The 26,734-nt window shown below is 55.8% G+C and overlaps 1 protein-coding gene across 1 annotated transcript; it reads right to left on the bottom strand.

Moving 5' to 3' along the window:
• Positions 1-12,567: 12,567 nt before the first annotated feature.
• SAPCD2 (suppressor APC domain containing 2) lies at positions 12,568-24,866 on the bottom strand. Its single transcript, XM_032130752.1, has 6 exons — positions 24,433-24,866; positions 19,717-19,847; positions 16,128-16,274; positions 15,900-15,998; positions 15,237-15,350; positions 12,568-14,385 (listed from the first exon to the last, which is right to left on the bottom strand). The coding sequence occupies exons 1-6, from the start codon at positions 24,836-24,838 to the stop codon at positions 14,257-14,259; spliced, it is 1,026 nt and encodes a 341-aa protein (XP_031986643.1). The 5' UTR covers positions 24,839-24,866; the 3' UTR covers positions 12,568-14,256.
• Between the last annotated feature and the right edge of the window lie 1,868 nt (positions 24,867-26,734).

Raw genomic sequence — 26,734 nt, forward strand, 5'->3', positions numbered from 1 at the left:
CCTCTTCCCTTCGATTCATTAAGCACTTAACCCTGGAAAATCCACATCAATCTACTCCAAGACACTATTATATTAATTTATGTGAAAAAAATTATTCCCCTTTGCTGCTGATTATGCCACAGGAAACTGCAGTCCTGTCCCCGAGGCTCAGCACAGAATCATTTCTGCTGCCTTTCTGCCTTCCCAGGCTGACTCTTCTCAGGTTTCCATGGGAAAAATACCTGCCTATTCTTGACTCTTCATGCTGCCCACCTCACCTCCTGAGGCACTCATCTGCCATCCTCTACAGCGCAACTGCACCAGGGACTACCACAGAGAGATCTTTTCTGGATTGCACTTAATCCCTTTCTCAAACCTCCTGCTTCACTTTTAGAAGGACAAGCAATGAGAAGAGGTCTTCAAAGACTGAAAAGGAGCAAAGAAATCTCTTTTCTGGATGGTAGGGAGCAGAAACAGGGTTGGGGGAGCCCTGTGGGAGTAGGGATGGTCCCCTTGCTTCTCATCCTTCTTTTGGTTTTGGGGACTTTGGAGCTAGTTCCTATCTGGCAGGTGGTTCTTGGTGTGGTGGGACCCATCCTGGGAGATGTGAGTGTCCTCCATACCTTGGTCTTGCTCAGACTTGGCCGTCCTATTCCCAGGCTGTCCATCGGTGGTTTTGAAAGGGGGATTGGCATCCCTTCCCTCCCCAAGGGGGGCTTCTCCTCCTCTTCATGGGGTCACATTTGCCACCCTCTTTCCAGCCCCAACGGGGTAGGAGGTGTGAGCTGAAGTCTGAGGGAGCCTGTGCGAAGCCCTGGACAATTCCAGGGGAATGTCAGCCAGGCAAACACATGTTCAGGCAGAGAGCACCCCAGCATAGCTGTCTGAGCTCAGCCCAGGCAGGGTCGGGCACTGCCAGCTGCTGCCCCAGTAAGGGGGGGGAGTCATGTCATTTCTCCTTTCCCGTGTAGCCCCATCAAGGCACCACAGGCTGGAGAGCAGGGCACCGAGGGTGGCAGTGCCTCTGCCCATGGTGTGTGGGCAGCCCCAGCCACTCACAGGGAACCCAGCCTGTGTCCCCTGGGGGAGGAGCAGGTGTCTGTGCTGAGGTGGCTGCTCCAGGTGGGCAATGCCTGAGCTGCAGGCACAAGAAAGATCCTTGGGAAAAAGAAAGTGAGAGGCAGGGAGGGCTTTCTCTGCCATGGAAGACAAAGCAGGCAGCTTGCTCCAATGCCAGAAGGTGAGAGCAGCCTTGTTTGTCTGAGGAAAAAGGGATGTGGGTTTTGGGCACCATCAAAGAAAGGCAAGAACAGATGTCACCTCTGCAGGACTCAGGTTGTGAAGCACACAATCTGTCCAAATGAGCAGGTTCAATGAGCAAGCGGCTGCATGGGGAGCCAGCCGGCACAGCCTGCTTGCCACACTACCACTCTGCCACCTCTCCACCTGCCACGTTGTCACCTGTCTGCCTGCCACCCTGCTTGCCATCTGTCTGCCTGCCATCCTCTCACCTCTGTCACCTCTGTTGATCTGCACAGCGCTGCTCTCCATACATTCATCCTGCCTTGAGCATTCTCAGGGACAGCGGCACACGGTGAATTTTTAGGGAACGGCTTTGATAGTGGGAGGGACAGATCCCCTCAGCATGACCAGATATGAAAATGGCACTGAAACCTGAAATAACCAGATAATCCACCAGGTGCAGGAGCAGTGTTTGCTGTGGGGCAGCAGTAAGTTCCCCACAATTTAATGCCGATTTTTTGTGATTACAGCCTGTGAATTGGGTGTTACCACCATGATGGGGCCACAGCAGCAAGGGACCAGGTTAACCTGTGAGATCAGGCAGGTCCTGATCTCTTCTCTCTGCTGCTCAGTGACAGGACCTGAGGCAACAGCATGAAGCTGTGTCAGTGGAGTTTTAGGCTGGATATTAGGAAAAGGTTCTTCCCCCAGAGGGTGCTGGGCACTGCCCAGGCTCCCCAGGGAATGGTCACAGCCCCAAGGCTGCCAGAGCTCCAGGAGCGTTTGGACAATGCTCTCAGGCACGGGGTGGGATTGTTGGGGTGTCCTGTGCAGGGCCAGGACTTGGACTCCATGACCTTAGAGGTATTTTCCAACCTTAACGATTCTGTGATTCCGTAATCCTTGTGGGTCCCTTCCACTGAGGACATTCTATGGTTCTGTCATTCTCTGTGGCATGGGACAGGAGCCCAGAGGAGGGGATGGGTGTCCCAGGCAAGGGGAAACCAGCTCAGGAGCCCCAGCTCCCCACTGTGCTGGTGTCTTTGGCTCACCCCATACCTGAATAAACTCAGAGCTTAAGCCCAGGTAAAGCTGGATGAGGAAGTGTCACCAGCATGCCTGAGGCACCTGAGGACTCTTGTCTGTATTTCTACGCCCCCTGCAGCTGGTGTGGACATGGGCTTCAGCTCAGTGACTTCGGGAGACACGGCCTTCCTCCAAGGACAGGCACGGGCACAGAGTCCCCAGGAAAGACAGGGCATGCTGGCACCCATCCCAGCTGGGCAGAAAAGCTTGTCCCCACCATGAAGCAGGGGAAATAATCCCTGGGGGCAGAGTGGAAGGTGAGTACAAAGAGGAGAAGGTGGGGAGTGCATTAGTCACCCAGCAGTTCGGGGGACCGCCACTTTCCCAGACAAAGGAGAGAGGTTTTCTAATCCATCTCTTCCAACAAAAGCCTCTGAGGTGGGGCCACCTGAGCGAGGGTTGCAGGGTTGAATGAGGGATCAAAGAACACACTGGAGCAGGAGAAGGAAGTCGATGGTGGCTCTGAGAGGTGGGGTTTGTTGGCTGCGGGACTCAGGGCTGCTCAACGGCTTTGTAAAACATGGATGAGCACATCTGGGAGCACTGGTGGGCGGCACTGCAGCTCCATATGTGGTTGGGAAATAACAGGAAGAACACAGTGAGCCTGTAGACACTGCAACAGGCTGGGGCCCAAAGGGAGGGGTTAGGGACAGGATTCTCTACTCCCATCTGTGAGCTCCTTAGCCAACAGCAAGTGCAGGGAACCATTCAATCCAGAAGCATTCAACAGCTTTGGGATTGGGATGAGCCACCAGCACGGGCCAGCCATGAGCAATGCGCAAGCAATCCCACAACACACTCCAGAGCTGCTCCAGCACAACACTGATCTCAGCCCTGGCAGAAGGCCCAGGGGTCCTGACCTGCTCAGGAGGGTCAGGAAGCCAGTGGGGTTCCTCTGCAGAGGCACCCAGCTCAAGAACCAGCAGGGACAGAGAGGGGCTGGCTGGAGAGCAGCTTAGTCCCTGTGGCAGCCAGGAGATTTGGGACAGCATGAGGCTGAAAAGGTGTTCCCAGAAGGAGAACAGCCCCCATCTGCCTCTGCAGCACAGACCAGGGAATAAGGGCAGGGACTTGTTCCTTTGGCCTCAGGTTGGGCTGAGGCTGTTCACCTGTCCACAGGCTGTGGTCCATGGGAGAAATCCCCTAGCCCTGTTCTCAATCCAAACCCCAAACCCACTCCCATTCCCAAGCTCAGCTCTGCCTGGGAGCTGCACTGGAGGCACAGACAGATGGAGGAGTGGGAACCTGCTCCCAGTGCCCAGGGCTCTGTGACTCCAGCTAGAGCCAGGACCTGGACTGACCTACCCTGGGACTCAGCTGAGACATCAGGTGTATTTTTTGGCTAGTGCAGGCCAATGAAGGCCACTGTGCATGCTCAGAGGTGCCTCTTCCTCAGGGACCTCCAGGCCAGCTGAGTCCTGCACCAACCAAAGGACTAGGATGTCTATAGACTTCCCCAGCTGCTGGGGCTGACTCTCTCCCCAGTGTCTCGTTTCCTTGCATGGAGGAGTCACAATACTGTGTGGGGTATCAGGAAACCCCCCAGCTGCCTGTCCTGCTGTTGAGTGTGTCCCACATTCCAGCAGAGATGCGTGAACCTGGAGCCAGAAAGATGCTTTTGCTCAGAGTGCACCTACCCACATCTCTACCTGCACAAGGTTGGAGTCAGACATGACTGGAATGAAAGCAAGGACCTGTCAGGAATTGCTGGGGATGCCCAGCACTGAGTAAGGCCACAGCACATGTGTGAGGCATTTTGGGGTGTTCTTGAGTCTGTGGCCAGTCAAATCCAACCAGTGTTTGCACTGGTAGAGTAAAAGAATAGGGAATGCAACAACCTCCATCAGTCAGGACTGAGCTCCTGACTGAGTGCAGCTCCTGCTGAGCCTCTGCACCCTGTGAGTGGGAGCCCACTGATGTATTCCAGCCTCGGCTCCAAGCCCAGATCTTGTCCTCTTAGAGGCACTGAAAGTCTGGAAGGATCTTGGTGTATCCAAGGGTATAATCCCCCTCCTGGCAAGGATCCGTGTCTGGAAGGAAAATCAAGCCCAAGTACAAGTCTCTATTCTTGCTTCACTTTCTAAACCCTTTTTTGTCTCCTGTTTCCCAGGCCTGTGTCTGTGTGATACAAGCCCTGAGGGGGTCCATGGGCAGGGATCCCTGTTTTCCTGGCATTGAACCAGCCAGGAAGTAGGTAGCTTTTCCAGAAAAGCCCTACTGGTTTCTCCTGGTTGTCTTGCCAGGAGCCCTCTCCTGCCAGGGCAGAGGGCCAGGAAGTATCAAGGCACAGAGCAGCCCCTCAGGCTGACAGCCCTGTTCCCACAGCCCTGGCACAACACCTGACAAGCTCTCTCCTCAAGCTTGGGACATGAGCCTGTAGATGCTGGCACAGGACACTGCACCTGCCAGCAGAACATCTGTCCCCTACACTGTGGCCCCAGGGCAGAGGTGTCCTTGGCACATGGAGGCCCAGGGTCACGGTGATATCCTGTTGGCTCCATGCAGCCACTGCAGGCTTCCCTGTCCCTAAGCCTATGGGACACGTTGGGTGAACACAAGTGATGCACGTGACATGAAGGAAGGGAGCACCACATGCAGACCCTCCTGGGCAGCCTTGTGGCAAGGGACTGATCCCCATCCTCAGTGTGAGGGAGGGGATGGTGGTGGGGTAGGGACAGAACTCGCAAGATGGAGGGGAAAGTTATCTTCTGCTTGGAATAAAGCAGGGAACTGTTTGTCACTTTTCTTAAACTGGCCAACACTACCCACAGGCTCCAAATCCAAGTGAGAAACCATATTTTGAACAATGTCAGCTCATCCCCACAAGCACCAGGCCATGGCCATGATGAGCAGCTGGGCCACGCAGAGGCTGAGCCCTTGCCTGGCTCTCGGGGCAGCAGGCTCACTGAAGCAGCCCATGGCCATCACCACAGCCCCATGGAGAGCCACAGCAAGAATGGACTCCCTGGGGGAGGCTGAGACACCCAGGCTGTCCCCACTGAGCCACATCAAATCATCAGAGGGCTCTGACCAAGCAGGGGGCTGCTGGGGGCAGCTGAGGGGCCCTTCTGCCAACCCTGCTGCTCATAGCTGGAGGCCTGAAGTAAACATGAGCCATGAGATGCTGCAAAGGTCCCCGTGAGTGGCAGGAGGACAGGCAGCAGGGCATGGGGACTTGGGGACAAGGGCCTGGAGTGACAAGACAAGGGGGAGTGGCCTCAATGGGATATTGGGAAGAAATTCTTCCCTGTAAGGGTGGGTGAGACTCTGGCACAGGTTGCCCAGAGAAGCTGCAGCTGCCCCATCCCTGGAAGTGTCCAAGGCCAGGTTGGATGGACCTTGGTCCATTCCTTGCTTGGAACAACTTGGTCTAGTGGAAGGTGTCCCTGCCCATGGCAGGGAGTGGAACAAGATGGACTTTAAGGTTCCTTGCAACCCAAACCATTCTGTGGTTCTGATCTGCAAAATATTTTGAAGAAAAGGTCCCATGACAGATGTTCTGTGCTGCAGGACGAGAGAGCAATCAGGACCTTCACCTGGGATGGCACCAATTAAACGCATCCCTGAGGCTGAAGCAGATTGCAGAGGTGATGGGGTCACCATGAGGGGAAAGGAGATGGAGAAAGCTGTGTCCTGGGATGATCTCAGGCCTTCAGTGCTGCTAATGCTTCACTCAAGGCCATGGCCCCGCCCTTTTAAGATACATTTGTGCTTTGTTCCTAGGACAAAAGGAAAAGAGAAACCTGCCCAGGTTCATTCGAAGGAAACTGGCAGTGACCTCCACGCACTCCTCTGTGCCTGCAGGGATAGGGCCATGCCCAGGAGAGCATAGGAAGGATGCTTGTCCCACCTCCTGCTCCCAGGTTTCAGCAGGTGACTTGGATGAAACTACTGAGTGCAAATTTTCCAGTTTCAGGTGGATTTTAGTTTGAGGTGGAAGAGCAATCATGGTTTCATGGGCTAATGACAGCTGCTGCAGGGAGGCACTACCCTGTTGTGGGGAAAAACTTTCTTTACTGGAGTGATTTCTTTCTGCTCAAAGTCCCTGGGCAGAGCTGAATTTAAACCCTCAGAACAGAAACATAGTGCTTGCATGAGAGTGAAATTTGGCAGCAGCTTGGGGTGCAGGCAGCTTGCCAGAGGTGCTCAGCAGCCGTTCGTCTCCTTTCTGAGGAGCGGACGGTGAGGTCCAGATCCTGAACTCCCCTGCACCAGGTGCTGAAGGAGCTGCCCAGGTTGGTGAGTGCTCAGGAGAGCTGACATCAGCCCAGGTGTGTGAAGCTTCTGTCAGGACAGACATGCTCCTGCCTGCTGTGTATCAACCAGACAGGAGCTGGGCAGAGGCTGCTGTGGATGAGCATCCACATCCCGCTTCCAGTGCATCCCCCTTCTTCTCTAGCCTGGTCCCCATCCTGCCAGGGGGACATCGTGTCCTTGGGACTGCATTGGCAAGGTTTAGGCAGCGGGGGTCTGTAGAGTGCCTTAGTGAGAAGCTGTCCCTGTGTTGGACCCAGCTGACTCCAGGATGGACCCATCACCACCCAAAGCTGAGCCCACCAGGTTACTCTGGGATAATGTATTTAAGAAAGAGTAAAAACCACTGCACAGCCATGCAGATCCCAGTTCAGTGGAGAGGGAGAGGAGGAGATGCTCCAGGTGCCAGAACGTGGGGATGACCATGAAGAGGCAGCCGTACTCCTGAAACCTGTGGAGGTCCATGGTGGAGCAGATATCCACCTGCAGCCCGTGGAGGATTCCACACCTCTGCCTTCCCATGGCAGGAGCCTGCTCAGCCTCTGAGGGCTGGTTTGAGAGCCAAACCGGTGCTGGGAGCCTGCCTGGCTGCCACTGTCTCCTACCCCCACCTTGTCATGCAGGAAGGCTTTATGTGCCTTGCTAAAGGATTCAGCTTCCCTTTCCAACACCCCATGCACGTCTCTCTTTGGAAGCAAGCCCCGAGATCGGCAGTATCAGTTCTCCTGTGGTTAGGAGGGTGCCCAATCACAGCAGGACTTCCCCAACCCAGGGTCAAGCAGAGCTGCCAGGCAGCTGCCACATCCCAGCCACTTCCAGCCAGAGGCATGGAGCGCCTGAGTCCTGTGCCAGGCTGCAGGTGCTGCTCAGGCTCCTCTCAATAATCTGCCAGAACCATCACTCTTGAGGGGCAGGGAGAGGATGGACGCCGGTTTCTGTGGATTAGCAGTGGGTTGCTACACAAGGAGCAATGTTTCCAGTGTTTGGAATAACTGGGGTCTCCTGGGAGTCACTGGGCAGCTCACCAGGGAACCAGGCACTTGCTTAGACTCCTAGCAGTAGGTTTAAACTTTCAGGTGAGATCTTTACAGGTGCAAGTTCCACTTGTTTAAAAAATAACATCAGAATCCAGCTGGAGCCTGTGCTAGCCACATTCCTGGCCAGCACACATTGCTCTCAGCAAATAAGCCTGGGAGCAGCCAGCAGTAACACAGCTGTGATATTCCCACCATGCCCTCCCGCCACCCAGCAGTGTCCATGAATGAGGAAGGTGACAGCAAGCATATGGGACACTTGCCTTGAGCCTTCTCTCTGTCTCCAGCTCTATTCAGCTGGGGGGATTTCCTGAGCCAGCCATGATTTTCTGATTTACACCCTTCAGTAGATCACTCCCCTCTTTACTTGTCAAAACCCCTCTATTGCAGTGCAGGCAAACCTCCAGAAGCACCATCCCTTTTCAGGGAGCTGCTGTACCCCAGCACTGGGAGCTGCCTGCTTTAGGTTGAGCTGGATCTGGCTTCTACCTTCATACACTGGAAGAGCTGGTGGTTCTATCCCTTTCCAATCTCTCCAGGACTGTCCTGAGTTTCCAGACCCCCAGTTATATCTTCTCTGGCTGGAGGGACCACCACTGCTTAGACAGGTAGGCTCCTTCCCACCAGAGTTTCCCAGGGACCCTATGGCCATGTGATGCTTCCTGGCAGGGCTCAGCTGCCCCTGCTGCCCCGTGTGCCACTGCACCACCCTGGTGCATCCCAGGGGGCAGGATCAGCCCCCACGTGGTCCTTGCTGCCTTGCTGACTGTTCCCATAGCCAGCTCCCACCTCACATCCCACCTGGGGTGAGCACGATATCCACCACAGAGCAGAGGCATACTGCTAATCATCCCACAGGCTGGCCTGGACCTCTGGGGTTTTCCCACCAGTGATGTACTTTCCATTGCTTTTAAAAATAAAATCCCAGTAATAAAAACTCCAGCTAATTTTATCCCCAGCCTGTTTTTCCCAGGCTGCTGCAGGATGAGCTGCCTCCCCCAGCCTCGCCTGGTGGATTCTCCGCACAACACCAACAGTGCTCATGCGTCCAGGGTGTCCAGGGGCACCAGAGGGGAGGACATCGAGCCCCAGCAGTTGGTTGGTTGCCCATGGAGGAGCTCTTCCCTCTTTGCCTTGCTGGAGAGCCAGGAATGAGAGGGCAACAGTTTGGCGTAGTGAGAGCAGGGCCATGGTGTGAGCAGGGCCACGGTGTGAGCAGAGCCATAGTGTGAGCAGAGCCACAGTGTGAGCACAGCCACAGTGTGAGCACAGCCACAGTGTGAGCAGAGCCATAGTGTGAGCAGAGCCATAGTGTGAGCACAGCCACAGTGTGAGCAGAGCCACAGTGTGAGCAGAGCCATAGTGTGAGCACAGCCACAGTGTGAGCAGAGCCACAGTGTGAGCACAGCCACAGTGTGAGCAGAGCCATAGTGTGAGCAGAGCCATAGTGTGAGCACAGCCACAGTGTGAGCAGAGCCACAGTGTGAGCACAGCCACAGTGTGAGCAGAGCCATAGTGTGAGCAGAGCCATAGTGTGAGCACAGCCACAGTGTGAGCAGAGCCACAGTGTGAGCAGAGCCATAGTGTGAGCACAGCCACAGTGTGAGCAGAGCCACAGTGTGAGCACAGCCACAGTGTGAGCAGAGCCATAGTGTGAGCACAGCCACAGTGTGAGCAGAGCCACAGTGTGAGCAGAGCCATAGTGTGAGCACAGCCACAGTGTGAGCACAGCCACAGTGTGAGCAGAGCCACAGTGTGAGCAGGGCCATAGTGTGAGCACAGCCACAGTGTGAGCAGAGCCACAGTGTGAGCAGAGCCATAGTGTGAGCAGAGCCACAGTGTGAGCAGGGCCACAGTGTGAGCAGAGCCATAGTGTGAGCAGGGCCACAGTGTGAGCAGAGCCATAGTGTGAGCACAGCCACAGTGTGAGCAGAGCCATAGTGTGAGCAGGGCCACAGTGTGAGCAGAGCCATAGTGTGAGCACAGCCACAGTGTGAGCAGAGCCATAGTGTGAGCACAGCCACAGTGTGAGCAGGGCCACAGTGTGAGCACAGCCAGTGTGAGCACAGCCACAGTGTGAGCAGGGCCACAGTGTGAGCAGGGCCACAGTGTGAGCAGGGCCACGGTGTGAGCACAGCCACAGTGTGAGCAGGGCCACGGTGTGAGCACAGCCACAGTGTGAGCAGGGCCACAGTGTGAGCAGGGCCACAGTGTGAGCATGGATACATGCAACCATGGACAGTGTGACCCGTGAGCGCAATGTGAGCACAGACACAGGATGAGCATGTACCTGGCGTGACCACGGTCACGGTATGTGCACAAATACCACGTGCATGTCCACAGGACAGCCTGGCACAGCATGAGTGTCTACAGCCACAGCTGTGCTCATGCCCTTATGCGTGCCAGAGGCAGAGGACTTCTCTAGCAGTGCTTGAATCCCTGAGCATCTCCCGGAGGACTGCAATGAAGGCTGGCAAAGCAGTGTCTGTGGCAGCATTCCCCCATCCATCTGTCATTGGAGGGAGTCATTACCATGCTCACAAGCAGTGCTGGAGCACCCAGCAGCTGCTGAGCTGTGGCAGTGGTCAGCTGAGGTGGCTGTCACAGCCTGACACTGGCACACACTAGGGACAGGAAAGCCATTTCTCAGCCCTGCAGCTGGTCTGGCAGCTGGAAGGATGGGCCAAAGTTCCCTGGCCCTGAAGGCATCACCCTGGTGCCTCTAGCCAGGAGCAACAGGGCAGCAGGGGCCCAGGGGGCTGGGGACCTTGAAGAAGGGATCCTGCTATGCAGACCCACATCCCATCCTGAGCCTAGCATGACAGCATCCTGTGAGCAGGGAGAGCTGCCAATCCCACCGAGAGGCAGGAGGAGGAAAAGCAGCTTATGCCCCCACTAAAATGGTGGAAATGTCTGGAAAAGCCATGGGAATTGGAGATGGGCTCCAGGGCAGAATGGGTGGGTGGGTTTTGAGCTTCCACTGTTCCCAGGACATGGTGCAGCCACAGTGGGAGCTCTGCCCCTCCTCAGACCCTCCTGGCAGAGCTGTCCTGCGGGATGTGAAGCAATCCTGGGGGTGTTGGATCCTGCGGGATGAGCTGCTCCAAGCCTCGCAGCCCCAACAACCCAATTAAGTTTTGCAGTACTTAACTTTTCATAGCCCCTGTGTTTTAGTAATTTTGGGCTCCCTCTGGAGGCGGGTACTGCATGGGAAGCTGAGCAAAGGGAGAGAAGAAGGCTGAGGACCCTGGAGAGAAATAAACACCTTCTCCTAAAAGTACTGCTTACAAAAGCTGCTTTTGTTGGGTTTTTTCCTTCTTTTTTTTTTTCCCTCCTATTTCTTGATTTTAGGAGGCCTAAGGAGATTTATGACTTTCTGGGAATTGGCAGTGATGCAACAGTCTACTCATCCAAGAAAAATGTGAAAAATGGCTGGGCTGGGAAAACCCCCTTAGGATTTACAGAGAAGTAAAATGGGAGCTGCCAAGTGCAGGTGTCCGTGCAGTGCAGAGTGTGGGACACTGCAGGGGTGAAGCTGCTCCTGCAGACCTCACCGAGAACCTCTCCAGAATCAGCCACAGGCCTCCAGCTGCCATGGATGCAGGGGTGCCAGGGATGTGCTGGGGTGAGCGTGGAGGGCTGTGGGGAGGTGAGGTGGGTTGGCAGGAGCTGTCCTGGCTGGGGACAGCAGAGCCCTGCTTCAGCTGTCCCCAGAGCAACCACAGCTTCACACAGTGGGTTCCAGCAGTTATCAGAGCCCTAGAGGCAGCACAGATCTATGCAAACTAAGTTCCAGCAGGAACAAAGCCTAAAGAGAATGGAAGGTGTTCACCCACATGTCCCAGCATACACATCACTTACAAACCTGGCCCCAAATGCAGGTCTCATGGCTCCTGAGGCAGCCCCCACAGTTCAGGGTGCCAAACTGGACACAGCCCAGACACACAGGGGAGGGGTCAGGCCCATCAGGGACCTAGAAACAGTGCAGCCAGAGTGCCAGCTCGAGGGGAGCCCTGCAGCTTCCAGGGGAGCCCTGGTCCCAGTGGGCCGTGGCACTGCCAAGGCTACCCCACAACCTGCAGCAGTCTTACAGAAAGTGGGCTGGGGGCCAGTGCTGCTGGCCAGGGCTGGGACAACCCCCCTGGGCTGGGGCAGAGAGAGCTGCCCTGGCTCTGCATGGAGCAGCCTGGAGTGGGAACCATGATTCTTTTTCCTTTGGAAGCCCTCATGAGTTCCACACCCAAGCAAAGGCATGAAACGGGAACCAAAGGCAATTACCAACCCTCTTCCTGCCCCAGCTGGAACTTGTGGCTGCCCTAAGCACCACCTGAAGGAGGCCATGGCAGAGATCCCTCTGCCGGTAAGTGGGTCTCCCTCTTGGCTCTGCTCCCAGCAGAGGAGGCTCAACCCCAGCAGGTGCAGGGTTTGCCCCACAGCCTGAAAGAAGGGTGCCCCCAATCAGTGCAGAGCCTCAGGTTCACCCCATGTGAGTTGCCATCTCAGCATAGGGACACGCGCCACACATGCTACACCACTGAGGTCCCCTGTGGCTGACCCTGTGGGAAGAAGTCACTGCAGAGCACCAGCCACTGCTCCCAGCACTGTGGGGCAGCTTTGAGAAAGGGCACTTAAAAGCAAATGAGAGGTTGTGAATTGCAGCAGCACCACCTGAGGAGTGTGAGCCCCAAGCACAGCTTCTGGAAGAGCAGACAGATGAGGCTCCATCACTGGAAAGGGTGCAGCTGGCTTTAAGACCCTGCCCCACAGCAGGGGACAGGGAATCCCCAGTCCCTGGGAAGCCCAGAGGGGACGGGAAAGGACACGGAAACATGTCCAGGTGCAGAGATCCCTGGGCTCTTTGTGCTCACCAGATTGCAGCTTCAGCTCCCCCCGCATCCTGAGGGACAGGACAGTCAGGGACTTCAGGGCTGGCAGCAGTAGATGCGCTGATTTAGGGAGAGAGACAGAAAGATAAATATTATCCCACTTTATTATCCCTACAGACAGGTAACCCTCATAAAAGGGGTCAGTTCTAATTAAGCCTCAGGCAAAACAGGCACTGGACACCAGAGGAGGCATCACAAAAAGGATGGCTGGCACTGATACCCAGGGGACAACTAACACCGAATTCCTGCAGATGGGACATGACTAGCCATGGCCTTGTTCCTCCTCCTCCACCATCTCCCTGGCACTCTGATGATCTCCACTCCAGCTGCAGGCACAAGGGCAGAGCAGGGATTCATTCCTTGCAGTGAGCTTTAGCTCAGGATCAATCTCAAAGAGAACAGCTGGATGGGACAGAGAGTCCTGACAGATAAGAACAGGAGTGAGAACAGATTTGGCTTGCATGTGTCAGCTCAGGGCAGAGCCAGCACCTCCTGCCCAGCTCAGCACCACAGAATCATGCCTGGAGAGTCAGAGCATGAAACAACCCCACAGAGAAAGGTCCTGGCCTTGGGGGTACAGAGGGCCAGGCTGTGCTACATGGGGTTCACAGGGATCTCCAATGGATACCAAGTACCAAGCCACAGTCGAATGTCATTCAGCTCAAGCATCATCACTGAGCTGGGTGGGAAGCAGGAGGAGTCCTGAGATGCACCATCATTTAATAGGACCCATCTTAGACCACCACCACACTCCCTCAAGAGACCTGCAGAGGAGTGCAGCTCACAGTCAGGATGTCATCCCAGGCAGTAGCACCCACAACCATGCGAGGCAGAGCTGCCATTTCTCCATATGATGTGCACAGGGAAGAGCCCGTCAGCCTCTGCTCTATCCCACACGCAGTTAAATACAAAACCAAGTTCTAAAGCCCCTCTGTGAGGTCAGGCTGATGTGAGCATCCTCAGGCTATGGAACATCACTTCTCCTTTTACAGACATCACGAAAAGAATCTAATCCTGGCAGACATCAGGAAATATTTGCCAGGTCAAGCCAAGTAAAAGGTGAGGTGTCTGTTTCAACTTGTCAACAGCCCGAAACAGCAGCTCAGAGGTGTAGGCTACCTTGGTTGGCTCTATGGCTCTTTCCCTACAGGAGCCTGCAGACATGTAAACAGCAACTATGGTATCACTACCACCAATGGGACGGAGGGGTTGCCGTGAGGACCATCAGTTTGAGCACTACAGGGTCAGGACAGTGTCTCTGGCAGGCAGAACATGGGCAGCAGAGAGAGGCCAGGCACGCCTCCTTGGATTTCCAATCTTGTCTTCCAACAGCAGAACAAGCAGGAGCAGGCACCCTCTAAGGGCCAGGCTTGTCTGGAGGTGCTGGCTGGAGTGTTAAAGATGCATCACTTTTTCCCAAGAGCAGCCAAAATCCAGCCTAAGTCAGCAAGGGCACAGCAGCTCACCCCACAAAGGCAGCACAGGCAGCAGCCATGTCTCCTACACGCTGGGGGTCACAGGGCTGGGGACAGCATCCCTGCAGCCCATTTAGAGACAGAAAAGAAGCAGCTTGAGAGCAGCATGGCTGATAAGCCATCAGCAGGGCAGGGATGCTCCCCAGGAGGGGTTCCAGTTTCCTCCCACAGAGATGCCACCAGCAGCCCCAGACCTGGAGACACAACACCTGGAGCAGCAGGTGTGATGAGTTTGGGGCAAGAGTCCCTTGAAACCCCAGGGGAAGTTTGGGGATGGGGATGGGGAGGGGGAGGCATGTGCTAGATGAAGGTGGAGTCCAGCTGGCTCATCTCATGGTTGTTGTGGGCACGAGCCTCGAAGAGCTGCTTGATCAGGGCAGATTTCTCCTGCTCCAGCTGGGTGATGCGCTCACTCTTGTCAGTCACCTCCTGCACAAGATGGGAGAAAAATGTTGGTTAGAGGAGGAAAATGCTGGCAACTAGTGTGTTGCAGGTAAAATTTCATAGAACCACAGAATCACAGGCTTTGGGTAGGTGTGAGTAGGACATTAAAGCCCATCTCATCCCAGCCCCTCACCACGGGCAGGAACACCTTCCACTAGAGCAGGTTGCTCCAAGACCTGTCCAATCTGGCCTTGGACACTTCCAGGGATGGGGCAGCTTCTCTGGGCAACCTGTGCCAGGGCCTCACCACCCTCACAGGGAAGAATTTCTTTCCAGTATTCCATCTCACCCTGCCCTCTGGCAGGGGGAAGCCATTTCCCCTTGTCCTGTCCCTCCATGCCTTTGTCCAAAGTCCCTCTCCAGCTCTCTTAGAGGCCCTTCAGGCCCTGGAAGCCTCCCTGGAGCCTTCTCTTCTCCAGGTGAACATCCCCAGCTCTCCCAGCCTGGTTCCAGAGCAGAGGGACTTGAGCCCCCAGAGCATCTTTGTGGCCACGTGCTGGGACAGAAACCCCAGCAGTGAGCCTGGTCCTGGCAGGGGCACCATCCCTTCCCTGGCAGCCACCAACTGCAGCCTCTGCACTCTCTTGTGACCTCCATTTGTCATAGTCTTTTCCCTCTGTCAGGAATGCCCCATCCCTGCCACTGACTCACCCAGCAAACAGCTGTGTGCCAGAGGGTCTCCACGTGCAGCCCACACACCCTTCTCTGGGATGACCAAGTCTGGCCAAGCTGAAGGAACACTTCCCACTGTCTGTCACTCCTTCCCCGGCCCCATCCCATCCCCTTCCATTCCCAGCACCCCCAAGGGCATCTCCTCCAGCCATACCCCCACTCACCTTGGTGAGAAGCCGATTCTGCTCCTTCAGCATGTTGATGGCTTGCTGGGAGCCTGTGGAGGCTGGGGATGTCACAGGGACCAGCCTGCTCAGGGCTGGGGAGGGGTTTGCTGTCTGTAGAGATGATGAAGGGATGAGACACTGAGCCTCCTCCCCTGTCACCCTTCCCAGCCCTTCTTCAAGGTGACATGTTTCTATTGCACACAAAGAACTGAGAGAAGCCCAGCAGAGGATTAAAATCTCAGCACAGGCCATCACAGGGTCTCCAGCCCACCAGGCAGTATGGGGAAACATTCCTGTTAGTGTGCCTGGCTCCTGCCAATGTGCCTGGCTCCTGCCTGGCAGGACAGGCAGCTCTGAAGTGTCTGATTCAGCACCTCAGGAAGCTGGGCTCCTTGTTCTCTTGACAATGGCTACACCTTTTTGGGGATCTCCTTAAACCCCCACAAATGCCTTAAGCATCCTCCAGCCCAGCTAAGGACCAGCTGTGCTGTCCTCTTGGCTGTTCTCCATCACCTGTTTTGCCCATGGAGCCAAGTCACCTTCCCAGAGCTGGGGGAAATTCTGGCAGCTCCAATGTCAGCCCAGTCACCAATGTGGCGGGGACAGGATGGGTTCTAAGATTACACAAACAACCTCAAGCTGCTGATGTGCTGTTCTCACCTTGCCAGCAGCGGAAAGAAGGTCACCCAGGCAGCGGTTCACCTCCTGCAGCTTGGGGACCAGGCGCCCCAGGTGGCTCTGGCCACCTTCAGGGAAATCCTGCAGGATGGGGAGGAAGAAGATGCTGGAGGTTACCATGGGGCCAGCTCCGGGGCCAGCTCCAGGTCCAGCCAATTCCCAGTCCTGTTCTTCAAACCCACAAGCAGCCAGAAGAAGCCCCAGACTCACAGCACTGGTTCTCTTCTTCCCCAGGAGTCGCTGGTGCTCCTGCATGAGCTGGATGTGCTGGTGGTACCACTCTCGAGCCCGGTCTATAAGCTCCAGGCCCTGCAATAGGAAATCCTTCTCCTGTTCCAGCTCCTTCATGTACTTCAGCTGCAGGACAGAGCAGAGGGATGTCACCCACTCCCCACCAAGGCTTTGTCAAGTCCCAGGAGGTGGTTTCTTCATGAGGTGTGAGGGGATGTGGATACAGGCAAGGGTCTCAGCCCCTTTCCCCATGAAAAGCTGCAGAGGAGCAGGATAATGACTGCTGCCTGATGCTGCTTTGGAGGAAGACTTCTGGAAGAAAAGTTCTCCAGTTTGGGAGAACCAAAGTGTGTGAAGGACACTCAGGTCACCCCTACCCTCCTGCTCACCATTGCAGGTGCAGGTTTCTTCACCTATTTACCCAGGGAGGCAGCAGGAGCAGTGCCTGCAGCTGCCTCCAGCTCCCTTTGGGGTGTGAGTGTCAGCCACAGAACAGACACACCTGGATTTCAGTGAGCAGTGAAGAGTCTAGCTCACTGTGCAGGCTGTAAGTCAGGGAAAACCTGCAGCCCTGTCTTCCCAGCACTCTGCCCCCAGTTTGCCTCATCCCTGGAGGCACATGAAGCTGAGCAGAGCATAGCACACCACACCTCTCTACAGAGGGTGTCTGCCAGCTGCTCAGGTTCCAGCATTAGCATCACCTGGAGAGGCAGTGGGGGCCCTGCTGTGCCCAGAGAGCTGCTACAAGGGTGCCTGGGGCTCCTGCCCCCAGAGCAACCCCTTGGAATAGGCCAAGCATGACCCAAGGCTGCTGCAGAGCAGGGGGCTCAGCCCACATCCACAGGGGATACAGGGTCCTCATTCCACTGCCACCTTCTGCTCCTGCTACCCCTTGGCACTGCGCTGCCACCGGCAATCAGAGAGGTGGAGAGGGATGAGGGGACATCCCTGGGGAACAGAGCAACTGAGGCGGTGACCCATTCATCACCGTCACCCCGTGAGCCTGCAGCCCTTCTCTCCTTTTCAATACCAGGCTGCTCCCCCAGTTCCCAGGGGCATGGGGAGCTTCCTGCCTCACTGCCTCTGCCTTCCTTGCCACAACACAGCCTGGCTTTCACCCCCAGCACAGCCTGGGCTCCAGAGTCTTCTCCAGGCACCAGAAAATATCTTGGTCACCCAGAAAATGCTGGGTGTACCAGAACCTCTCCTGATGCTTCGGAGAGCATGAGGAGTGGTGCAGCTCAGAAACAACCCTGAACAGAACCCCGTGGACAAGTGGCACCATACCAAGACCTTCTTCAGGCCATCAGCATTTCCATGTCCTCACTGCCAGCCCCAAAGCCTCCCCATATCCCATATCTGCCACCCATTACACTGGGCCTGCTCTTGCTTCTGCTGCTCCTGGAAATGCTTTTTGCAACACAACAACTCCTCCTGCACCCTTCTCCAATGGCCCAAAGGGACCTACCTAGAGGAAGAGGTGCAGCGCCTTGGTGCTGTTACTGTTGCTGTTGCTGAGGGGCACAAAGAAGGTGCTGTATGTAGCAAGGACCCCCACCCAGCTGGGGGTACAGCCCACTGCCATCTGGCCTGCCCTCCTCCCACCAGGCTTGCTGACCAGCACAGAGACCAGAGGAAGAGGGAGCTTCCCACAGAGCAGAGGGACACTGCCAGCCCTGCCTGGTGTGGGGACAGACAGCATATCGCCAGAATGAGACATTTGGGGCAGGAGGAAGACAAAGTGCTGGAGTTGGCTGGTGCTTGGTGGCTGGTAAAGGGGAGGGGACAGAGCTGTGCCCTGGGCTGCCTACAAATGACAGCACTCCACCTCTCAGAGAAGGTCTCATCCCAGCCACCCTTGTGGCCATAGGGCAATCAGGCCAATTGATGAGGGACTGGCTGGAAAAACACCAGCTGAGCAAGTGGGCACCAGATGAGATGGTGCAAAGGGTCCTGGGGCTGCAGCACGGCCTTCACAGCTCTGCTCCCTGCTCAGGAGGAACCAGTCCTGGTGCACTTTGGGATGCAGGATGGACACCAGTGCTCCCATCCCCCATGGGCTTTAGGCAAATTAGTCTAATGACAGACAAGTTCCTTGTCCCTTGGGAGCCCAGCATCAGGGCAGGGAGGGGTAAGGGAGGTGACAGTACAAGGATTCAGTCCTTGCTGGACTCAAACTTGTTCCAGCTGTCTCTGTAGGCTTGGAAATGGCACCAGTGACTGAAGACTGTGCCCAGGGTGTCAGGGAAGGCTGAGACACCCCTTCTCTGGGGTTAGAAGCACAAAAAGGCAGTGCAGCACTTGGGGACATATAGGGAGAGAGGGAAGGAGGGGACATCCCTCCCACTGCCCTTATGGTAACTTGGGGGAATAGAGACCAGAGCAACACAAGCCCAGAGCAAGACTGCTTATGGCAGAGCTGGGGACAGACATGGTGGCCATCAGCCCCTTCACAGCAACACAAGGTTAAGACCTTGAGCTTGGGACCTTGAGATGGACTCCAGCCCAGAGCTGCACACACAGGGAAGAGCCTTCCTGTCTCCAAACAGCAGTCCCCAGCCCCCAAAACCCCAAGAAGCAGAGCCCTCAATCCCAGACACAAAGAGCTACATTTATCACTCCTTGTCAGCACCTCTCAGCAGAGGCCCCTCGGCCCAAGGGGGCCCCTGCCCCTTGCATGGCTGCAAGCCCAGCAAACTACCTGCACAAACATCCTCTCCCCAGGCTGGCATGCTGTGTCCCCAGAAGTCAGCGACAGGCTGGGCACTGCTGATCAGGCCTGCTGGGCTGTAGGAGCAGGGTGACACCAGGGCGTGAGAAGTGGAAGTGCAGTGGTGACAGTTCCACCAAGTACTCATCCTGCAGGCTTGGTCCTGGCTCTCTGTCCAGGACAATTTAACTTGAGCCTGTGGGTAACGTGCCCAGGCAGCTACTCCTTTCCACCTGGGAGCAATGAGATCCCTTCACCCAGGCAATTTGATCCAAGCCTCTCCACTGAGCAGCAGAGAGAGGGGAGCAGACCCCTCTGTCGTGGGCTGCCTGGATAAATTCCATGTGGATTTCTCTGCTTTGCTAGCAAAAAGTCTGTCGGGAGGCAAGAGGATATGCATGTTTGAGCCCTGATCTACACGGAACACCTGGGAGGGGACATAGCCTGGCGCCACTGCTTGCTAGTGCAAAGCATACCTGACCCTTTCTGGGGTGCCCTAAAGGCCCAGAGATCCACCTGTTTCCACACCTCCACCTTTGCCTTCCTCTTCCCAAGACCTTGCCCAAGGGGAAGGCAGTCAGCACACTAGCTTCATGGGCTGACCCCACTCTGGGGGAAGGCATGCGCCTCCTCCCTGGCTGGCACAATTCAGGATGGAAAGCTCCTCGGAAATAATGACAGAATGTCCACATACATCAACAGAGCCTCATATCCAAAATATCAGGATTTGCCCGATGCCCCACAGCTCACGCGTGCAGGGTGGGCAGGGAGGAAGCCAAAAGCCCAGAGATGATGTCAGCAGTGAGGGACCCCTGCAATCCACCTTCCCCTTCATGGGAGCCCACAACACTCCCTTACCATGCTGAAGTCCACGCCATTGGTGATGGTGTGTCTCCGGTGCTCTGCACGGCCTCTCTGATGCCTCTGAGCGTCCCCAGCCCCTGGGTGGCCACCATCTCCCTGGGACTGCCCAGACTTTGCACCACCACCTGGAACAGAGGAAGGCATGAGGCCAGGAGCTACTTTCAACAAAATCCTCCCCAGGGCCACTTCTGTGAGATGATCTGCAGGGTGGTCTTGCAAGCTGGGAGAGACTGAGCAAACCACCAGCCTGAGCACCTGCTCCCGGCTTTGTCCAGGCAGGACAGGTGTCAGGAATGGCTGACTCAGCTGTGCCAGGCTGGCAACAGACCTCAATGTCATCTTCTGCAGAGAGCAAGCAGCTTCCAGACAAAGCTGGTCCAGTCCCAGCAGAGGAAACTAAACCATTTGTCATATTGCCTGCCCTCATGTGTCCTCATGGGACACCTGGCTTCCACTCAGGTGGCACCAGCTCTGCCAGGAACCCAACCTTTCCTGAAGGCAGCTCCTGCTTGGTGATGGACTTGGCCATGTGGACATCCACTCCAGACACCATGTCCATGATGTAATCATAGAGCAATAGTAAATCAGGCTGTAGATTTTCCAAAATTTTATTAAAACCCCAACTTCCTATCCTGCAAAAGACTAATCTACTACAAACACATGGTGCTGATGCAAATCCATGCATAACCTATTTTTGAAGATTAAGCTCATACTGGCCTGCACATACTGGCAGGTTCCAGGCTGGATCAGGCACCTCCTGCCTGTCGGCCAGGGCAGAAATTCCCATGGCACCTGCAATGAAGACCATACAAGCCCCACACTGCCTGCCCTCACCAGAAACCCAGCCCCGCAGCCACAGCCGAGCCAGCTCCGATCCACCGCTAGCCGAGCTGGTAGAGCAGCACCGTGACACCCCACCACCCCAAACCACAGCGTCAGGGCAGCCAGGGGTGCAGCCAGCACATCCCCAGGCAAGTCTGGGCAGCAGCCTGCTGCTCCTCCCTTCCTGGCCCAGTCCCCAGCCAAGTGCCCAGCACACCCTGTCTCATGCCACCCTCTCGGCCCCACAGCTTCCCAGCTCCCTGCACACAGGTTTCCTCAAGAGTTCCTTTCCCAACCTGGCTTTTCAAGAAGAGCAGCAGGGAGCTGGCAAGTGATGGCAGGCAGCTGAGGAAAAAGCCCTCCTCCCAGGACAGCTCCCCACAGATCTGCCAGGTACCCCCACCCCTTGCACATCCTTCTACCAGAGCTGCCTGGCACAGGCATGGCACACTCCCTGCTGCAGGCACACGAAGGGCTGTGAATAACAGGACAGGGTGTGTGGCACCACATGGGCTGGCACATTTCTTCCCTCTGCTCCATAGGTTTCCTCAGCTGAGCACATGGACATGACAGAGGAAGGATATGAGGCAGGAGAGGGCAGCCATGGCCACAGAAGCCACCCTTCATCTTGAAGGTATGAAGTGTGGGAGCCCTGTACTAGGGCTGCCTGTGCTGCCACAGTCACAGTGGTTCAGTGACAGGAGACAGGCTCAGGGGGCAGCAGGCAACACGACACCTTAGTTTGTCACTTTGTGTCACTGGGGAAAGAAGCCACCATGCCATAGGAAAAGTCCTCCTTCTGCTCCATGACAGTATCTCACCCCACCTCCCAGCAAGTACTCTGGCACAGACAGGTCTCTAGCACATCAATGAACACAGTCTTTGATACCACCCATCCATCTGCTTTGCCAGCTCCCTTTGGTTTCATACACCCAAGTCTATCTGGGAGGAACCCAGCAAGACTGGTGTGACCACACACAAGTTGTCCTAGCAGACCTGTAGCATATTCTGCTCGAAAAGCTGAGGAACAGCCCCAAAACAAAGGATACTCTCAACAGTCAGAATCCTAAGGCAAAGACAGGAACACTTCTGGTAGGAGTTGCAGGACAAATACACGTTAGAAAACTTTTTGCTGCAGTTACCTAAAGTGCTGGGTTGAGCTGAGCTGCACCTGTGATAAGAAGGAGTTCCTGGTCAACCAGCTGAGCTCTGCACACCTGAGCTGACAAGGTAGTGGCTAAAACAGGACCCCTGCTAATGAGCTGGGATAGTTCTTCTTACAGAAAGAACCGGACCAGATCACCAGAGGTGGAAGAGATCCTGCCATGAGATAATGGACGGGCTCCTCCCTCTGGGACCCTCTCTGCCCAGGACAAGCAGACACCTCATGGTTGTTTTACACTTCTCCACATTGTCCTTGGCAATGGCCCAGACAAGCCCCTCCAAACCATCCCCTCCCTCCTGCGAGTGCCAACAGCTCTCCAGCTGCTAGAGACAAGCCACCCCTGGAGCAAGGGAAAGCACTGTGCTGGGGAGGAGCCAGTGCCCAGGGCCATGACACACTTCCTGGGCTCCTTCTGCTGTGTGCCTTGACTTCCCCAGGTCCCAGCTCACAGGGGAAATACTGGGGTAAAGACCCCAAGAGTGATATGCTCAGACGCTGCTGTGACAAGACACCAGGCACCAGAGGTAGGGACATCATTATGGTGACTTCCCCACCCTGTGATTTCTCCAATATCCACCTTACCATCCTTGTGTCCAGTGGGTGCTGTTGGCTCCCCAGGGACCACGCGGTGCCAAGCAGCAGCTTGCAGACTGCACCAGCACTGCTGGGCTGAGAAGCTGGAAGCTGACTTAAGCAGGGACTTCAGAAGCACTTCTGCCCACACGCTAGGAGAGGTTAGTGTGGGAGAGGAGATAGAATTGTTGTCCCACTGGCTCACTGCACCCCTGGACGTGCCAGGAGAACCACCTGGCCCCAAACTCTGCCATTTTGCCACGAGTCACATCCAAATCGCCTCTGACACGTGCAGATGCTCCTCAGATCATAAAGCATAGCTGGGGAGGCACCCTGTGAGCACCCTCTTCCCCCAAAACACAGGCAGGGAGCATTTCCTCCAACTCATTGCAGCTTATGAGCACTGATACATCATCTCATTGCACTTGGTTGGGGTCTTACAGAAGCCACCACATACAGCTGGAGGCTCAGAGTAGCCTCACACCCAAATAATATAATCTTAGTGGAGACAGGTCTTCCCGGAGCCACAGGCAGCTCCCAGCACCCACCACACATCTCTGCAGCAGGGATGGAGACATATCCTGCAATGGCATTGCCCAACTTCCTTGCATCCATCAGAGGAGAACATCCACCTGTTCAACTGCACCCTGGGAAACCATCTATGGAAGGGCACACTGGGCAGTTGTGCAGGATCTGGAGCTAAAGGAGCAGGAATAACTGAGTTGTACCATTTTCTAAGCTGCTGAATGAACCTGAAACTCAGGCCACTTGCCAGAATTGCCCTGCAATGTGGGATGCTGGCAGCAAGGGCTGAAGCACTAACCCTGCCCGCAGGCTCTGGACAGATATGGAACATCACCCTGTAATGGAAAAATCCTCAGCAAGCAGAAAGCTGCTGCAGTCAGCCCAGGGCAGAGCTTTCAATCTGCTGCCTGTTCACCAAGCAGGATTTTTTTCAGGTTTTTCCAGATTTACACTCTTGATGATAGAAGAGTTAGTCTGCTTAATAATATTCCCTTAGATGAAGCTCCAGTGATTAGTCTGGAGGCAAAATGGAAAGCAGAGAACCTCAGTCACAGTTAAAAGTTTCTTCTCCACCCAGCAGAAGGGACAGGGAGGGAGCGGTTGAGAAGGGAAGGCAAACCAGCCTGACCTTCCCAAGGTGGAGGAAGTCACTGCACTGAGGTGGTGCAATAACAAGTACCAGCTCCTCACACAGACTTTGTCTCCCTGATCTCAAAGCACTTCACAAACCTAGATAAAGAATTATTACCTACCCAGGTAAGCCCAGAAGCCTGGCTTCCTTATAACATCTACTGACTAGCAACAAATCGAGATGCCAGTGAAACAGTCTCCCCCATGCCAAGGTCAGTGTACCACCCTGGAGGGCTCTGGCAGAGCCAGCACAGGGAGCCCAGATCCCAAGGAAAGGGCAGAGTCCACAGGGATGTGCAGGTGAGCTCTACAGATAAAGCCTGCGACTGCAGAGCACATCGCCTTGGTGCTGCTCTCCCATTTATTAATTGACTAATTATTTATTATTGGGAATAGCGCTGTGGAATGATCCAAACCAAAAAGCTGGATCAGGTTTTGCATTTTTTATTTGTCCAAACCATGCATGACATCGTGAAGGAATCATTCCTGAGGGCCAGTCCAGAGCAGAGCCCACCGAGCACACGGCCGCTCCGTGACCGCAGCTTCACCCCAGCGAAGCCGCTCGGCTTCGGGAGTCCCCAGGGCCCAGCCGTTCTCCGAGACGCCCGGCTGTGCCACCCACCCCCAGGGAAGGTCAGGACAGACTCTGAGCCAGGGGACAACCACGGACACATTACGGCAAAGCCCTTAATTCCTCCTGTCAGCGCTATAAATAGCCCAGCGCATCGCGAGGGGAGCACAGCCCCGGGCGGGCGGCGGCGCTGGGATATTCGCACTGGGATCGGAGTTCAGCGAAGCCAAACTGGGACTAACAGTAACTTTGGGGGAGTTTTACACCGGCCCTGCGGGAATCGCTGGCTCTGAGCCCAGAGGAGGGCACAGGGGAGCGGGGCGAGCCGCGGGATCCCATCCCGACCTCCGAGCGCCAGTCCCCGGCCCCGGCGCTGCCATCACCCCTGCGAGCCCGAAGTCCCCTGCCCAGTGCTGCCACTCACCGCGGCCTCGGGGCTGGCCGTGCCCCGGCTCCCGCTGCCCGCTGCTTTTCCCCCGCCGCTCCTCGGAACAGCGAGGGCTTGGTGGCTTCTCCACGCTCCGCCGCCCGCCGCTGCCACCCTCCACCGGGGGCTCAGCCCCAGGCAGGGCCGCCCGCAGCCCCAGGACGAACCTCTCGAAGGTGAGGTACCCGCTGGCCGGCGCCGCCTGCCGCAACCCCTCCATCACCCCGGCGGGCAGCTCCTGGGCTTCCGCTCCCCGCCAGCGCGACTCGATCTCCCGTAGGTGCACGTAACCCCGCCGCCGGTCATCCAGGATATCGAAAAGAGTTCGCAGGCTCTGCAGGAAAACCCGGGGAAGACCCTCGGTACCGGCGGGGAGCGAACGCTCACCGCGCTCCGGGGCCATCGCCGCCGCTCCGAGCGTTACTCCGCACTCCGCCCCCGCGCGCCTATTGGCTGGCGGCGGGAAGTGCCGCGTTTCTATTGGCTGGCGGCCGGCAGGCGCTCCGGCCATTGGCTAAGAGGGGGCACGGCAGTTTGAGTTGCACGCGGCGCCCGCCCCGCCCCCGGGCCGCGGGTCGCGGTGGGTCCCGGTCCCTTGGCGGGGGGAGCCGGGCCCTCCCCTGCGGTCGAGGGGCCGCGACAAACGCCAAACCCTTCCTCCTTCTGCCCCCCGCTTTATATACTGAGCATGATGTCGTATGGTCCAGAATATCCCTTGGGTCCATTGGGGTCAGCCGTCCTGGCTGTGTATCCCCCCAACTCCTTATGCATCCCCATCCCCCTCCCTGGTGGGGTGGGGTGAGAAGCAGAAAAGACCGTGGGTCTGTACAAGCACCACTCAGCAGTAAGAAAAATATCTCCATGTTATCAACACAATATTTTGGTCTCCATATTCTCAGCACAAATCCAAAACCTATCGCCATAAAAGCTACAGCGAAGAAAATTAACTCTACCCCAGTCAAAACCAGCACAATTTCTAAAGACTTCAGAGCCAATGTGATTAATGAACAGGGACAAGGAGAATCCCAGCGATGGCATTCACTCTTACTGCCACCTTTGCAAATACACCCAAGAAGTGTTAGTCAATGTAGCATCCCTACAGGAGGGAGATGTAAGCACCAGCATGGAGGAGTCCTGTGTGGTGTACTTGTCTGGTGCCATGGGGGAAATAAAATGAGTCCCATCATCCCAATGCTGTGGCTGGTAAGGCACCAGTGGGCACCAGACAGCAGGAGATGGGGTAGAAGCCCAGTTGAACCAAAGACATGAAGAAAGGATGGAAAAACCCACCAGTGTTGACAAGTGAGAGAAACAGGATTTGGATCTTGTCTTTTACAAACTTAATATGCACTGGTATTGGTAAGAGAATGAGTTTCTCTACTTTACAGGGAACTTTGCTGCGTCTGTTAGATGCTGCAGCATGTTAATCCTAGTGCAAGGTCCTGCCTCCTCTGCAAACCCCCTCGACCAAAGAGTCCATTGCAACACAGCAGACTGCAAAGCCCTGGTGTCATGATTCCCATGTCACAGGCACCTCAGCTTGCTCAAGGGGCTCTGGGCAGCCACATGCCAGCACCTTCAGAGCCCCCACCCTGGTCTGATGCTCATGATGCTGAGAGGAGTGTCAGGGAGCAAGCCTGCTGGAGAAGGGTGATGGTCAGGAAAGGTGATGAACCACTGTTCAAGTGCTCAGGTTGTGACACTACCTGTGTCATGGACATCTCCTTGTGCCATGTACCAGGGGTGATTCCCTTTAGCTCTGAGTTGGCTTCGAAGGAAGAGGGTGGAAGCTACTTGGGGCTCAAGCTCTCCCACCCACATGGCCCTTGCTATGCTCCCCTTGCCATCAGATTCCCTGTCCAGGTCAGACTGCATCCAGGTGTCTTCAGCACCTTGGTCCTACTTCTGGCTTCTCATTCCATTCTTGCCACTCCTCTTCTCCATGGACACTCAGCCTTCCCAGCCCCAGGCTGCCAGGTAAATCACAGCAGCCTCTGGAGACCCTTAGGGGGCTTTTCTCTACCAAGGTCCTGCTCCATCTGCTCTCTGTGCTGCTGCTGAGCTGTTCACAGCCTGCTTTGCTTTAATTCATTCCTTTTCAGAAATTTCCGGGACCTGTCCTACCTGTTTGAGATCTCTGCTTGGCTTAGCTGTGTTTGACCGAACAGGTTCGCACCTGCTCAGGATACGGGGAGAAGGAACCAGTGCTTCCCTTCCCTTCCTACTCGAAAAACAAGGCAGTCACTGTGGTGCTTCTCAGCTCTGGCAGCATCAGCACGTGGGCTATTATGCTCAGCAA

Source organism: Corvus moneduloides, chromosome 21 (assembly GCF_009650955.1).
Source record: "Corvus moneduloides isolate bCorMon1 chromosome 21, bCorMon1.pri, whole genome shotgun sequence".
Classification (NCBI taxonomy): domain Eukaryota; kingdom Metazoa; phylum Chordata; class Aves; order Passeriformes; family Corvidae; genus Corvus; species Corvus moneduloides.

Bases quoted from the DNA above. Each gene is read 5' to 3' on its own strand.
- SAPCD2 (XM_032130752.1), bottom strand. From the start codon at position 24,838: ATGGCCCCGGAGCGCGGTGAGCGTTCGCTCCCCGCCGGTACCGAGGGT. The intron at 15,999-16,127 runs GTGAGTCTGGGG...CCCATCCTGCAG, and splicing joins GGAAGAAGAGAACCAGTGCT to GATTTCCCTGAAGGTGGCCA. The intron at 15,351-15,899 runs GTGAGAACAGCA...TCATCTCTACAG, and splicing joins TTCTTTCCGCTGCTGGCAAG to ACAGCAAACCCCTCCCCAGC.